This window comes from Procambarus clarkii, chromosome 25, assembly GCF_040958095.1.
Source record: "Procambarus clarkii isolate CNS0578487 chromosome 25, FALCON_Pclarkii_2.0, whole genome shotgun sequence".
Taxonomy (NCBI): Eukaryota; Metazoa; Arthropoda; class Malacostraca; order Decapoda; family Cambaridae; genus Procambarus; species Procambarus clarkii.
In genome coordinates, this window is record NC_091174.1 from 41,223,115 (window position 1) to 41,240,387 (window position 17,273).

General features: G+C 39.0%; 1 protein-coding gene and 2 long non-coding RNA genes across 3 annotated transcripts; 2 read left to right on the forward strand and 1 right to left on the reverse strand.

Moving 5' to 3' along the window:
• Window positions 1–526: 526 nt before the first annotated feature.
• Window positions 527–3,600, reverse strand: LOC138368410 (uncharacterized). The gene is made up of 3 exons (XR_011229590.1): window positions 3,490–3,600; window positions 1,097–1,224; window positions 527–968 (listed from the first exon to the last, which is right to left on the reverse strand). It is a non-coding gene; the product is annotated as an uncharacterized lncRNA (long non-coding RNA).
• Window positions 3,601–6,274: 2,674 nt separating this feature from the next.
• Window positions 6,275–7,270, forward strand: LOC123756574 (uncharacterized). Its single transcript, XR_006772657.2, has 3 exons — window positions 6,275–6,372; window positions 6,789–6,919; window positions 7,038–7,270. It is a non-coding gene; the product is annotated as an uncharacterized lncRNA (long non-coding RNA).
• Window positions 7,271–12,210: 4,940 nt separating this feature from the next.
• On the forward strand, window positions 12,211–17,046 carry LOC138368411 (uncharacterized). Its single transcript, XM_069330927.1, has 3 exons — window positions 12,211–12,895; window positions 14,592–14,797; window positions 16,451–17,046. The coding sequence occupies exons 1-3, from the start codon at window positions 12,793–12,795 to the stop codon at window positions 16,487–16,489; spliced, it is 348 nt and encodes a 115-aa protein (XP_069187028.1). The 5' UTR covers window positions 12,211–12,792; the 3' UTR covers window positions 16,490–17,046.
• The last annotated feature ends 227 nt before the right edge of the window (window positions 17,047–17,273 follow it).

A 17,273-nucleotide genomic window follows, 5' to 3' on the forward strand; every position in this document is an offset into this window, starting at 1 on the left:
GAGAGAGAGAGAGAGAGAGAGAGAGAGAGAGAGAGAGAGAGAGAGAGAGAGAGAGAGAGAGAGAGAGAGAGAGAGAGAGAGAGAGAGAGAGAGAGAGAGAGAGAGAGAGAGAGAGAGAGAGAGAGAGAGAGAGAGAGAGAGAGAGAGAGAGAGAGAGAGAGAGAGAGAGAGAGAGAGAGAGAGAGAGAGAGAGAGAGAGAGAGAGAGAGAGAGAGAGAGAGAGAGAGAGAGAGAGAGAGAGAGAGAGAGAGAGAGAGAGAGAGAGAGAGAGAGAGAGAGAGAGAGAGAGAGAGAGAGAGAGAGAGAGAGAGAGAGAGAGAGAGAGAGAGAGAGAGAGAGAGAGAGAGAGAGAGAGAGAGAGAGAGAGAGAGAGAGAGAGAGAGAGAGAGAGAGAGAGAGAGAGAGAGAGAGAGAGAGAGAGAGAGAGAGAGAGAGAGAGAGAGAGAGAGAGAGAGAGAGAGAGAGAGAGAGAGAGAGAGAGAGAGAGAGAGAGAGAGAGAGAGAGAGAGAGAGAGAGAGAGAGAGAGAGAGAGAGAGAGAGAGAGAGAGAGAGAGAGGGGAGAGAAATGAGAATAGTGCATAGGAGTAGTGTTGATAGTCGACCTTCACACGTTATCAGCTACACAATATACACCAAACCAGCAGTTTTGATTTCGACCTGGACTCGTTCTCAGCTACGCAATATACACCATACCAGCAGTGTTGATGGTCGACTTTCACACGTCCTTAGCAACACAATATACACCATACCAGCAGTGTTGATGGTCGACTTTCACACGTCCTTAGCAACACAATATACACCATACCAGCAGTGTTGATGGTCGACTTTCACACGTCCTTAGGTACACAATATACACCATTCCAGCAGATAGTGTGATGACAGTGTGATGTTCTATCCACGGTGATGGTACGATGGGAAAGGCTGGTGGACCGGGTTGTTAGTGTGACGGAACACAGCCCTGTGGGACCTACAAGCATGGTAAAGGTCAATTACTGCATTACAACACATCACAGTAACTTATGACACGGTATTGTTTGTAGCAAATATAATATGTTACAAATATTAGTAATCTCAGAACTTGATAGTGATTCTTACACATGACCAAACGACCCATGTCCAAGCCTGTGTCCACTGCCATGTCCCAATCTGTCACCATGTCCATAGCTAAGGTTGGGTAGTGCCACTGCCACAGCCACCAGAGCCACAAGTGCCACCAACACCAGCTGAGGAAGGAAGAAAAAAATTTAACAATTGGAAAACTTATCTACAGGAAGCTCCGGATCATTTTGTTCATACATATGCGTGTATGCAAGTCAATGTCTTTCTTTATTATGCACCCCATACCCATCCCGTGGGCGGTAGTGTAAAGGATTACAGAGGCACATAATTGGTTCAGGAACTGAACCCTCTAGTTCGTGTCGCTAAGCAAATAACAATCTTTTGACGCTAGTTACACAATTATCAATGTTATATATACATGTACACATACTCATACATACATGTACATATATATACATATACATATATACAAACACATACATATATATACATATACATATATCACTGAAAACTCACACCCCAGAAGTGACTCGAACCCATACTGCCAGAAGCACTCTGCAATCTGGCGTACAGGAAGCCTTAACCACTCGACCAACACGCCCGGACACAAGAGGATGGTAGCCGAGGCAATTTCCACCCCCCTGCTGGCCCCAAAGAATGAGGTGATTTGATCAAATACCATGCCCAAGATTACCGAGTGCCGGGGGGGGGGGGGGGAGGAGGTGGAAATAACCTCGGCTACCATCCTCTTTTGTCCGGTCAAGTTGGTCGAGTGGTTAAGGCTCCCTGTACACCAGATTGCAGAGTGCTCTTGACAGTATGGGTTCGAGTCACTTCTAGGGTGTAAGTTTTCAGTGGCATATATGCCTGGAGACCATTCAGGCTTGTTCGCATTTGTGTTCCTCATGTGTGCCCCAAAGAATGAGGTGATTTAATAAAATACCATGCCCAAGATTACCAACTGAGTGCCAGCGAGGGGGTGGAAATAGCCTCGGCTACCATCCTCTTTTGTCCGGTCGTGTTGGTCGAGAGGTTAAGGCTTTCTGTACGCCAGATTGAAGAGTGCTCCTGGTAGTATGGGTTCGAGTCACTTCTAGGGTTTGAGTTTTCTTGAGATCTTGAGATGATTTCGGGGCTTTTAGTGTCCCCGCGGCCCGGTCCTCAACCATGCCTCCACCCCCAGGAAGCTGCCCGTGACTGCTGACTAACACCCAGGTGTTAGCCTGGTAACACCCAGGTAAAATATCATTTTACTGCTAGGTAACAGGGGCTTAGGGTGAAAGAAACTTTGCCCAGTGTTTCTCGCCGGCGCCCGGGATCGACCCCGGGACCACAGGATCACAAGTCCAACGTGCTATCCGCTCGGCCGACCGGGTCCCCTGCAATCTGGCCAATTTCAGTGGCATATATGCCTGGAGACCGTTCATGCTAGTTTGCATATGTGTTCCTCACGTGTGCCCCAAAGAATAAGGTGATTTGTTAAAATATCATGCCCAAGATTAGCAACCGGGTGCCGGCGGGGTTGGGTGGGGGGGGGGGTGGGTGGAAATAGCCTCGGCTACCATCCTCTTTTGTCCGGTCCCGTGGTTAAGGCTTCCTGTACGCCAGATTGCAGAGTGCTCCTGGCAGTATGGGTTCGAGTCACTTCTGGGGTGTGAGTTTTCAGTTGCATATATGCCAGGAGACCGTTCAGGCTTGTTCGCATATACATATATACATACACATACATATTTAATCACTACACAAATACACACATCAATAATCTTTTGATCACAAGTGATTCAACAAGAGGCTCACAAGTCACTATTCAAAGCACTTTACATCTATAGTGGGTCACACAGTTACTAGTCTTGCTGCATCCACCCAACTGGGCGGCAGCTTTACAGTCATGTGCATGCATTATCTACAAGAAGCAAATTTTGGATACTTTGCTAAGATCTCGGGCAGCACATCATTATGAATGAAGTACTTACACATTTCTTGGACATCATTGATGGTGTTATCTCTAAATTCCGCGATTTTTTCACATTCCAGTACATAATGACGCAGAGTTTGCGAATACTTCTGCTGACAGAGTTTTGCAAGACGCTGTTAGTAACAGCTTTACCGATCAAATTTGTCACCAAGATATTTTGCCTCAGACCGGGATGCAGGAGTAGAGAAATTCTCGAAACCGACCACAAGTAAAATGAGGAGGTTGCCAGCCGGGTTCTGGCGTGCGTCTTACTGTATATGTGAATATGTATTGTTGATGAAGACGCTTCTTATATTTGTGTTGTCAGTCTTCAGGCCAACTTTCAAGACGAAGTTTTAAGATTTGTTTCCGGGCAATCATTGTAACAATTTATTTTCTGACTTTAACATAATGAAGAAGTGATAAAACTAAGTATTATTCAAGCAAGACGTGAGAGTAATGTTAATGTACTCACAAGATGGCTTAGAGCGGACATAATGCGGTGTTGTACAGTTAACTTAATTGTTCTTCCTTAGTGTGAAGACAGACACCAGACCGATTTTACTACGATATCAGTGTAGCACAGGCTATGGTGAGCTGTAAGGCCAAACAGTCTTAAGGGTCGCTTATATGTATTGTGGAGACCCCGAGTCCCCACCAGCAGTTGCCACTTATGGTTTACTCCGCTTCTCTTTTTAACCCTAACTCACTCACAGAACTATATTTGTATTTGTATAGAATAGGTCACAATGCAAAGTTTGTTTAAACTTTCTAGTAATGTAGTCTAAACATACTCATTATAGACCAATAATAATAATTAATAACACGCAATTACCTACAGCGGCAAGAGGGAAGCCCTCAGAGAAATCTTCTTAACAACTTTCCGAGTTAGTGAGAGGAACTTGGCAAGTCATATCTGGTGTGGGCGCTGCGTGACGCAATACCCACTTATGCCACCAATTTTTGTTTTCCTGAAGTTCATTTATTATACACCCTATACCCATCCTGTTGGTGGTAGTAGAAAGGGGCACATATTGGGCTCAGGAACTGAACGCTAAATAAATAATTTAGATATGCAACTTGTAGTCTTGATAAACTAGAAATAAAATATAATGAATATTAAAATAATAATAATAATAATAATAATAATAATAATAATAATAATAATAATAATAATAATAATAACAATAATGATAATAATAATAATAATAATAATAATAATAATACTAATAATAATAATAATAATAATAATAGTTCATTTAGGTAAAAGTATATACATACAAATTGAGTTACAAGCTGAATGTTGGATATCTTGATAGAGCTAGTATATACTATGCCTAACGCACACAACGTTTCAGACAAGAAGTGGGAAAAAATTGAAAACTATTGTTTCATTAACAATGGGTTCAAGAGTTTAACCACAATTAAGGATGATAAAGAATCATTTATAATACATCGTATCATGTTTGGAGACTCGTACACATGTGAGTGTAAGAAGCCAGGTAAATAACTCGGTCTGAAGGGTAAAGGCCCATTTACTTATACAGACTCTCCACTCAAAATATAAGCCATCGCCCATTGTCAGGACAACTGCCCATCCAACTGTCTCGTGAGACAGTGCAGAGAGCCAAGTGTGTAAATGGTTTGAAAGAGAGCATCGTGAAGAACCAACACCGCGACACTCTAGCACCACGGAGAACCAGCAACATCACGAAGTATCAACACCATCACACTTCATTATCCTAAAGAACCAGCACCACATTCAAACATCACAGAGCACCCACCACCACACTCCAGCACCACAGAGAATCAACACCCTGACACTCAAGGAACATGTCAGCAAATGCAATACCTATATACAAAGGGCAACAAACAAGAGGAAGTTGTAGTTCTTCGTGAACTACAGGAAGATTGTCCCTAACTTGTATATCAGGCAAGTTGATGGAGAACATCGTGAGAATAATCCTAGTAACACATCTGGAGAGAAGGGACTTCGTGACACACCATCAACATGGGTCCAGGGATGGCAAATCTCTCCTCACATGTCTAAAAGTATTCTACAACAGACGTCAAATATTAGGCAAGAAGAGAAGGTTGGGCAAACTACATTTTCTTGGACTGTCGGAAAGGTTTTGACACAGTACCCCTTAAGAGGCTGCTGGATAAGTTGGAGAAAAAGGCAGGAGTAACTTGTAGGGTGCTCCAGTGGATATGAGAATACCTAAGCAATAGGAAACAGAGAGTTATTGTGAGTGGCGAAACCTCAGAATAGGATGATATCACCAGCGGAGTTCCTAAGGGTTCCGTACTCGTATCTATCCTGTTTGTGATATACATAAATGATCTTCCAGAGGGTATAGACTCATTCATCTCCAGGATTGCTGATGATACCAAAATTATGAAAAGGATTAAGAGGAAGACAGCATGAGGCTACATGATGACCGAGACAAATTGAAGGACTGGTCAACATAAGAACTACATTAAAATATTTGTGTAAGGAATCATTGAGAACCTTGCATACCCCATATGTCACACCAATCCTGGAGTATGCAGCTCCAGCATGGAGACCGTATCTAGTCAAAAAGAAGACTAAATTGAAGATGGTTCAAAGGTATTCCACCAGACTAGTACTCGAGCTGAGGGATTTGAGCTACCAAGAGAGAAAGAGGGAACTAAACCCAAGGTCGCTGGACGACAGAAAACTTAAGAAAGACATGATTACTAGCACCACACTCCAGCATCACGGAGAACCAGCACCACCACACTCCAGCATTACGGAGAACCAGCACCACCACACTCTAGCATCACGGAGAACCAGCACCACCACACTCCAGCATCACGGAGAACCAGCACCACCACACTCTAGCATCACGGAGAACCAGCACCACCACTCTCCAGCATCACGGAGAACCAGCATCACTATATTACAACGCAACGAAGGATCAGTGCCCTGTCCGGGAAGTTCCAGTAAGTGCGTCATCGACCTACGGCCTTGACCTCCTCTCTCCAACTCGGAAAGTTATGTTGATTTATCCAAGTATTTTCCCTCTTTGCTGCTACAGTCAATGATTTTTATTAACTTTTATAATATGTCGGCATTCAGTATCGTTGAGCTGTACTTCTTGTAAGATGTACACCAATTGTCGCCAAACCGTAAGTACATGTTAACTTTACTTATATCAGTAAGTATGGCCAAGAGTCGGAGTTAATCATAAGTGGCAACTGCAGGTGAGAGGACCCGGGGTGTGACCGGCACATATAAGCGCCCAGTAAGACGGTCTGGCATCAGTCTTCACACTGAGGAAGAACAGTTAAGTTCACTGTAAAGCACCGCATTATGTCCGCTCTACGCTCTCTTGTGAGTACAACTGTATTTATTCCTGTTTTATGAGATAATAACAATGGCAACGGATGTTTTGGTAATAGGCTTAAGTCGTTCATGTTGAACATATCAGTAAAACTTTATATAGTGTTGTTCATATGTAAATTACAATGTGCTGTGGGGGCTCACAATACCCTAGGTCTTCCCGGCCCATACTTACAAAGTATTGTTCTCCATCTTGAGAGCTGATGTCTCTAGAAATACAAGACAAAATTTTGAAGTTTCTTCAACAACAGCGTTGCGGATAATATATTTAGCAAGACGACAGCCACAACCAGTGTCACTAACCCTTCCTGTTCCTCGGCTGGTGGTAGCGGTAGCACTCCTGGCTCTGGTGTACGTTGTCCTGGGTGCCACCAACAGCCTGTCACTAACCTCTTCTTCTTCCTCAGCTGATGGTGGTGGTGGCACTCCTGTCTCTGGTGTACGTGGCAGTGGCACTACCCTACCTTACTAACGGACATGGTGGCAGATTAGGACACGACGGAGGATACGGGATTGGACACGGTCCTCTCGGTAATCTGTAAGTATTTTTATATCTACAAAACTTTTATGTCTTATTTAGTAAATAAATATTTGACTTAAATTGTGCCATAACTTAAACTAACTTGAAGAGTAATTCAACTTGGAGATCTTTACAGGGTCCATGGGCCAGCTTACCGACCATCAGATCATTCTATCACCCATCACTATGGATAGAACATGATGCTGTCTTTAACCTGACAGTTGATATTGGTGCATAATGGGTGCCGGAGGGCGAATGAATGTCCACCTTCAACTCTTCTCATATCCAAAACATTCCTTCTATTCCTCAAGATGAGGAATTGACACTGTGATTATAAATATATTTTTGTAATAAAATTTGTGTTGTTAACTTTCATTTTTACTGATCAGGTGGCGGCGGCAATTGTCCGGGGAATACTGATGTTGGAAAACTTGGATTAATAACGAAAGCCTTTCTAAGTATGAGGAAGAAATTACAATGTTTTCAGTAAAATTGTTAGAAATGAAGCACTTAAATGAATGGGTTTTAGCTCATGGCTTACCTTCTGATTTAAAAACAATTCTAAAAGCTGGAACATTGGTAAAAAAATAAATGTGGAAATAGAGATAACATATTTTAAAGAATTCTGTAAACTCTACTTTCTTTAGAAACACAAACATAAGAAATTCCAACAAAGTATAAACAAGCAAACTTCACTTGTTGAAGTTTGTGAAAAGATACGAAAAATCTCTAGAAGCAACCCAACCAAACAACAGCACCACAGCCCACTATAACAAGCAAACATTCTCATTAATCAATGGGCACTAACATCGTTACAACTCACTCCCAATTAACATACAGCACCAACTTAGAGAATCACGCCACAACAGACAAGGAACCATCAATCTTGCCTGTACAGCTATTTTCGTGTTGGATCCTAATTATGTATTTGATTGGAAATTAAATCATACACTACAGGTGGGCAAATTACCTGTTCCTGGAGAGAACGGTATTACTTACAGTTTACTAAGATTAGTCTCACAAGTACCAGGTAATCCACGTTTAGTATTATACAGAACGAGTTTAAGTGAAGGAGTATTGCCAGATGATTGGACAAAGTGTCATTTTTCCTATCCCCCAAACCACATTCAGATAATTATAGACCCTTATCTCTAACATCGTGTGTTTCTAAAATGCTTGAATGCATTGTCCTTAACCGATTTATGTATCCTATACAGGGGCACCTGTAACCTCAAATGTTTGGATTTATGCCTGGGCTCAGTTCAGAACACTGTTCTGCTGAATACTTCGCTCATACTGAAGCTTCCCTTAAAGCAGTCTTCATCGACCTACAGCAGCTTTTGATACAGCAAACAGGGAAATCATAACAGAACAGCTTGCTGATCTAGGAATACAAGGGAAATGGCTAAAGGGCTATTTGTCTAATCGAACAACATATGTTTTGTTTAATGGTGTTAGAAGCACAAAGAGCAAAAACTTTGGACTGAGGACTCCACAAAAAGGGGTCCTCAGCCCCTTATTAGTTAACGTTTTAATGCATAAACTTATTAAAGATCTTCCATCTAATAAAAAAGACACGGTCGTCTGTATTGCTGATGTTATATGTTTACAGGCTGCCTCCGAGAATAGAATGTTAGTTCTGCTCAATACTTTTGCAACTAGAGCTGAGGAAGGTGGACTGCTTATCTCTGTACAGAAAACTAGTCCCCTCCTTCCGTGTGGTATTCCACCACCCAATTATCATATAGATGGGTGTGCACTTGAGAGTTGCGAGTCATTCAGATACCTTGGTGTCCCCCATTATCGACCCGGGGTACCTTTCTTCTCTCAAGAGGAGATTCTGGGAGAGATTAATGCCCTAGCAGGTCCTCGTTGGTTTATTTATACACTCTGTGATTGACTACAATGATCTACATCTCACACTGTACACAGAAAAAGAGCTAAAATCTCTTGAATCCTTGCAAAATGAAGCTTTGCGTTTCTTCCTTGGGGGGGTTCAAAATCCACGAGAATAGTTCATATGAGAGCAGAGTTAAAATTACCTGCCATAAGTGAGAGAATTGTGTCCATTAGCACAGTTTTAGGCGTGAAGGCATTAAGTAGATCTCGGCAACATATGAAATTTCCAGCTAAATTTTTTAATATGCTACACTCACCTGAGGTCTAAGAAGAGCAAAATCTGATTAAGCATTTTGGTTTTACAAGGTATTCAACTCCATCAAAATATTAAATATGTACCCAACTAAATTAATGATTAATCAACCAATTAATCCATGGGATAACTGGGATCTATTAGTTGATTTTGTAAATGCACCCAAGAAAGATAGCATACACGCTACATTATTAAAACAGTTAACACTGAAAATCATCACAGAGAGTACCCAGGTTAACGGCAAAGATGTGTACATCGTTGTATACAGCTATACAGACGGTTATGTAGAAGAAGGTAGAAGATGTACTGGAGGTGCATGCAATATATTTAAACAATCTTTTATCATTTGTTCAACAATGAAAGGGCGTGTCAATGATTGGGCAAGTACAACTCAAATCGAACTTGCAGGCATGTACCTTGCCACTGAATTTTTAAAAGACAAAGGCAGTGGACTTATATATTGTGACTCGCAGAGTGTTGAACGCACATAGTAGTATCACCCGGAAAATTGTCAGTGATATACGAATGAATGTTTTAGCTGCTAACGAAAACAGATTTTAAATTCAATTCCTTTGGATACCAACACATGTTGGCATCTCAAGGCATGACACTGTTGATATGCTTGCAAAGACAGCCTGAAGGAAATCAGTTGTAGTAATTGATATTAGTATTGTATTAGCAGTGACAAATTGAATACTTAAACAAATATCTAATGAAAGTCTCACTGGCCTAACAAATTCACAAAAGCATGAAAGTTGTAGCATTAAACATTACGATAAATATCGCGAGGAGACATGAGAATTAATAGACCAAGAACTCAGCAATGTAATGTTATAGTGATCAGAACAGGCCAGGGATATTGACGTATCTGGCAGCTTTCTATAAACCAAATGTCGAATACACCATGTGTCAACTTTGCGAAAGGGAAAACATGCACTCCCATGAACTATTTATGGTAGAATGTCCCGTAGTGACTGACTTTCGATCTCCTGTGATGAGATATGCTGAACTCTGTAAATACTATATGAATACTGGAACACTTGATGATATATTGGACATGTACCCAAGATTGCCTATGTAATACAATGTATTGTACCTATAGAATATGTAATACATCTGTCATACAATGTATGTACCTATAACCTGAGATTGTAAAAGCATCTTAATCACCTTCAGTGGAAAAGTGTTTAGTATCACACTAGTTTCTATAGATGCTATCTTACCCTGTCAAAGTATGAGAGACATAGGTGTATGTATATATATGTGAGTGGGTATGTGGAAGCTGGTCAGATTTGCATTTCTCCTTTGTAAACACACAATAATGACGCAATGTAAAAAACACCTCGAACACTGTATATGTAGAGCAGACGTAAATCTGTGAATTTATGTTTGTAGATTAACTCTAGAGTGTTCAAAGCACTACAATCACCTTCTGTGGCTGATTGGTCACTGAATCAGTCAACTGAAATAAATCATAAATAAAATAAATTCATAAATAACTGAAATATATGTTTAACAGATCTCTAACACTCTCCATAAAGGACAGAAGAAAATGTATATATATTTATGCTGGTTATCATTGTAAATGTCTTGACACGTTTGTGGAAGAATAATATTAATAAAAATAATCTATATAAATAAAAATGGAAATGTTCGTTTGTTCAAAATCGCTTATCTCCGAAAATTCTTTACCGATTGCTTTGAAATTTTCACACAGCGTTCCATTCGCATCCGAGCGGGTTTTTATATACATATTCAACCCGTTCTCACACAAGACAGTACATATATGACTAGTGCTTAAAGTCAATATGTGGAATGTGATTTAGTACATATGTGATATATTCCCAGTTAACTTTTTTACCAAGGCTCAAACTCTTCCTCACGTACCAATTTACGTCTCACAGTACTCGTCCATCAACGTAGATAGCTGAATAGTCGTGATTGGTTCAATTATAACGAAAATTATAGTTTTCAGGTCCCACATGGGTTGTGAAATTCACCTACTATTGTCCATGCTCTTATAATATTACAGATCAGCTACATCCTATTGAAGGCTCGTAGTTTTGTTTTGAGAAATATTAGTTGTTCTTAGTAAATTATAATAAGCACAATAAATTATTACATAGAATAAGTGCTTCACCAATCAATATTATATACTATAGTTTGTGCTTTAGAAATCTTTAAAGAATGTTTTGTAGGAACGCTAACAGAAAACGATGTTATGTTGGAATGTATATAGGGTAAACTACTGCAAACAGGATGGTATGGTGTGGATTATTGGAAACTATAGGATTAGTATAGGGTCCACTACCACCTGTTAGGTGGGGAAGGGGTCCAATAACACCCGCAGGATGAGTATGGGGGTCACATCCACCCACAGGAATGGTATGGGGATCACTTCCACCCACAGGAAGGGTATGGGATCCAATACCATCCACTGGATGTGTATTGCGTCCACTACCACCGACAGGATGGGTATGGGCTCACAACCACCCACAGGATAGGTATGGGGTCCAATACCACCCACAGGATGAGTATGGGGTCCACTATAACCCACAGGATGGGTATGGGGCTCCAACCACCCACAGAATAAGTATGGGGTACAATAACACCCACTGGATATGTATGGCATCCATTGCCCCCACAGGATGACTATAGGGTACAGTATCGCCCACAGGATTAGTATATAGGGTTCACTGCCGCCCACAGAGTCGGTATGGAGTCCACCGCCACCCACAGGGTCGGTATGGGGTCCACTACCGCCCACTGGGTCGCTATGAAGTCAACTACCGTCCACAGGGTCGGTAGGGGTCCACTACCGCCCACAGGGTCGGCAGGGGGTCCAATGCCACCCACTGGGTCGGTAGGGGGTCCACTGCCGCCCACAGGATCGATAGGGGGTCCACTGCCGCCCACAGGGTCGATATGGGGGGGTCCACTACCGCCCACAGGATCGATAGGGGGTCCACTGCCGCCCACAGGGTCGGTAGGGGGTTCACTGCCGCCCACACGTTCGGTAGGGGTCCACTGCCGCCCACAGGGTCGGTAGGGGGTCCACTGCCGCCCACAGGATCGATAGGGGGTCCACTGCCGCCCACAGGGTCGATAGGGGGTCCCTTACCGCCCACAGGGTCTCTATGAAGTCAACTACCGCCCATAGTGTTTGTATAGTGTCCACTATCGCCCATAGTGTTATTATGGGGTCCACTACCCCTCATAGGGTCGGTATGGGGGTCCATTACTACCCACAGGGTGTGTCTGGGGTCTATTTTGGCAATACTGCTTTTCCAATCTCATTTGTTGTTCAATGTAAAATATTTGTTGCTCGACTTGCAACAATTTATATATATATATATATATAGTATAGTGCCTTTGCAATAATGTACCAATGTGTGTATTTTCATAACTCGTTTTAAATTGTTGAAAAATAAATAACTACATTGTGAATGCAAGTCAATGTTTACATGCTAAATCAGAGTTGCCAGATTCCGCTTAAAATAGCAAATTGTGCTTATTTTCAAAGCTTGAGAATTTAGCTTTAAAGTAGTTAAAAAACTACGAATTTCGCAATTTGCTATGTACTTTAGTGTACTATTTTAAAATAAGGTTGGTTTTTAAGCTGCAAGTCATATGAATCTCAAAAAAAGTATATTATTAACAATCTTATCTCCATAGTTCACTAGTTTCTGTAAATCAGATCTGGTAACTGTAGGCCAAGTACTGGTAGACTCAAGACACAATGTGTGTTGAAGCTATTCTCTTTGAAGAAGTCATCTCGACAGGATCTTCCAGCTCCAGCTATAAAACTTCACCAAACATGGATCTACCTAGTACATCAAATGGTAAGAAATTACTAAACTGTAGTAAACTGAATCTGACACTGTCATATATATATATATATATATATATGTATGTGTGTATGTATGTATGTATGTATGTATGTATGTATGTATGTATGTATGTATATATATATATATATATATATATATGTTGTACCTAGTAGCCAGAACGTCATACTCGGCTTACTATGCAAGGCCCGATTTGCATAATAAGCCAAGTTTTCCTGACAGTATATTTTCTCTAATTTGTTTTCTGATGAAATGATAAAGCTACCCATTTCATTATGTATGAGGTCAATTTTTTTTATTGGAGTTAAAATTAACGTAGATATATGGCCGAACCTAACCAACCCTACCTAACCTAACCTAACCTATATTTATAGGTTAGGTTAGGTTAGGTAGCCGAAAAAGTTAGGTTAGGTTAGCTTAGGTAGGTTAGGTAGTCGAAAAACAATTAATTCATAAAAACTTGGCTTATTAGGCAAATCGGGCCTTGCATAGTAGGCTGAGAAGTGCGTTCGGGCTACTAGGTACGACATATATATATATATATATATATATATATATATATATATATATATATATATATATATATATATATATATATATATATATATATATATATATATATATATATATATATATATATATATATATATGAGGGGTACCACCTCTGGTGCAAGTGTAGGGACCCATAGCCTCGGAGAAGAAAATAAAGAGTACTCAGAGAAGACCTTGTGGATCCTCACTGAACACTTTCATATTTTCTTCTCCTACCACCCTTATTCTTTTGGTATGTGTGTATATTTATCTAACTTTATTTGAAAACGTCATTACACAAAAAAAGTTACAATATTGATTATATATATATATATATATATATATATATATATATATATATATATATATATATATATATATGTCGTACCTAGTAGCCAGAACGCACTTCTCAGCCTACTATGCAAGGCCCGATTTGCCTAATGAGCCAAGTTTTCCTGAATTAATATATTTTCTCTAATTTTTTTCTTATGAAATGATAAAGCTACCCACTTCATTATGTATGAGGTCATTTTTTTTTTATTGGAGTTAAAATTAACGTAGATATATGACAGAACCTAACCAACCCTACCTAACCTAACCTAGCCTATCTTTATAGGTTAGGTTAGGTTAGGTAGCCGAAAAAGTTAGGTTAGGTAGGTTAGGTCGTCGAAAAACAATTAGTTCATGAAAACTTGGCGTATTAGGCAAATCGGGCCTTGCATAGTAGGCTGAGAAGTGCGTTCTGGCTATTAGGTACGACATATATATATATATATATATATATATATATATATATATATATATATATATATATATATATATATATATATATATATATATATATATATAATTTTTTTTTCTTCCAATAATATAGTATTCGCTTGAAATTAACAGCCTGGTCAATCAGGCTGTTGGATTCAACTCCTCTCAGTTTTGTTATACGAGTTACAGCATGGTTAATCACATCCAAAATTAAAGTTATTTCCAGATGCAGTCCTAAAATTTTTAACATTGCTCTCACTAGTGTTAATGTAGATTATTTCATAATTTAAATAATATATTTAATTACTGTAGTACATTTTAACAACAATTTAACTTATAATTTTTGCAGCATAGGTCATTTGAATATAAGTATTTTATTAGAAACTATTTCCTTCAGGTCTTCAGGGAAAATTCTTGAGGAGATGCACAAACTGCAAACAATGTGTGCATGTCCGAAGCAATGTTTGCAAGTTCTGCCAGTGTGACTTCCGAAACAGTAGAGAATTAATGAAGAAAGAAGAGGAAGCCCGTTTTCTACTTAAAGGCAAGAAGGCTTTAGAACGAAATACAGCAAGCCGGGTTCTACGAAGGATTGAAAATCAGGTATTGAAGTTTGTCTACATCTGTTGTATTCATTTGTATTCTTCTTATGCTGAACTTGCTTGATAAGGTATAGAATCAACATGAATAATGCTGTACAGTACTTACATACTATTTGTTTATTTATTTATATACAAGATAGCACACTGGGATTATGAGAGTACATAGAATTGATGTTTTTACATTATTGTAAAGCCACTTGCACACATAGTGTTTTGGGCAGGTCCTTAATCTAACAGATAATTTTAAATAGGCAATTTAAAGCTTAAATGGAAAAAATTGGCTGGTACATTGTAAGAAAGTATCACAAAGATTACTATGTACATTAAAGTAAAATTTGAGGGTTATCAACATATAAATTGTAGCATAATTTGAGGAATATTTCAAGGTATAATATAGTAAGATATGCATTCAATATAACAATCATGATATAAGGTGATAGCAATGATTACAATGGAAAAGTTGTATGGTTTAGGCACATATATTCTGGCATTGGATTTCATAAGATACAGTGCGAGTTTAATACACTAGTTAGGAAACTATCAAGAAAAAATTTAGGTACTTTTTGGTTTTATTTTTTAAAATGGCAGAAGTTGGCCAAGTTTTCCTGAATTAATATATTTTTTCTAATTTTTTTCCTATGAAATGATAAAGCTACCCAATTCATTACGTATGAGGTCAATTTTTTTTATTGGAGTTAAAATTAACGTAGATATATGACCGAACCTAACCAACCCTACCTAACCTAACCTAACCTATCTCTATCGGTTAGGTTAGGTTAGGTAGCAGAAAAAGTTAGGTTAGGTTAGGTTAGGTAGGTTAGGTAGTCGAAAAAACATTAATTCATGAAAACTTGGCTTATTATGCAAATTGGGCCATGCATAGTTGGCTGAGAAGTGCGTTCTGGCTATTAGGTACGACATATATATATATATATATATATATATATATATATATATATATGTATATATATATATATATATATATATATATATATATATATATATATATATATATATATATATATATATATATATAATTTCAATTCAATCATCTCTGTCGTTGATGTATATGGCAAAAAGTGTGTGGCCCAATACAGCACTATGTCTTAACGTAATGGGTCCAAGGGCCCATAAGGTCTCGACAGCATTAAGGGTCCTTTAGCAAACCAGTGTGCTGGTGCCCCTATGACACCCATGACGTCTTTGTATCATTTCAAGTTTGTACATGTACTTCTTAAGATATGGGCACCATACAACTGCTGCATATTCTAGCTTTTGTCTAAAAAAATCATGAACAATTTATTTATTATTTATCCATGAATGCCAGAACTAAACCCTGTGGTACTCCACTCGTGACATTTCTCCAGTCCAATACATTGCCTCTGATTACTGCCCTCATTTTTCTATCAGTTTGAAATTTTTTAATCCATGTTAGAAGCTTACCTGTCACCCCTCCAATATGTTCCAGTTTCCAGAACAAACTCTTATGTGGAATTCTATTGAATGCCTCTTTTAGGTCCAGATAGATGCAGTCAACCCAACCATATCTTTCCTGTAAAATTTCTGCGGCTCGATCATAGTAACTGATTAAATTTGTTACACAGGATCTTCCATTTCAAAATTTTTTATTTTTTATTTTTATTTTTTATTCCAGCACGCACAAGGAAGCTTGATGCAGATAAACTTACATTAGGATCAGAAGGTGATAGCGATAATGCCCTGGAAAAAAATCCTGACGAGCTACAAGTGCAGCAGGTGCATAAAGTCCAAAAAGTACCGCAGGTGCAAGAAATTCAACAATTACAAAAAGTTCCGCAGGTGGAACATTTACAAAAAGTTCTGCCGGTGCAACAAGGGCTACCATTAGCAATCCTTCAGAAACAGCAAGAAGTACAAGTAGTAAAATTTGAACCACAGGGAACTACACCAGGAAAACAGTGTAGTAACAACGGAATGGGAATTTTAAAATACCTGAGGAAACAGGTAAAAAAGGACAAACAATAGAAATGGTTCCTTACACATTATTTGGTAGTTTATAGGTATTTTACTTATAATACTTTATATTATGTCTACAGTTTATAATTTAGTTTACAGTTAATTTACTTTTCAACTTCCATATCTTACATGAAGGATTTTTACTGTTTTTCATTTTTAAAACCTTATTAGTATCATTTATAGTTTAGTGTCAATTCACTTATAATACAATATATGGAATAATTTACTAAATTCATTTAACTATAATAAATTTAAATAAACATTTTTACCCCAGGATGAGTTTCAGTCACCCTACCCAAAAAATTAATGTTTCTTTATTACTAATCTTGTGAGAGGTAGCTTATTGTGCAGCCCATACTCATTCTGTGAGTGTTAGTTTATTGTGCACCCCATAGTCATCATGTCACCCAAGCCTGCTGCAGCTGCACCTGAGGGGTGGTGTAGGGAACCATTAGTGTACTATTATGATTTGAGAGAGAGAA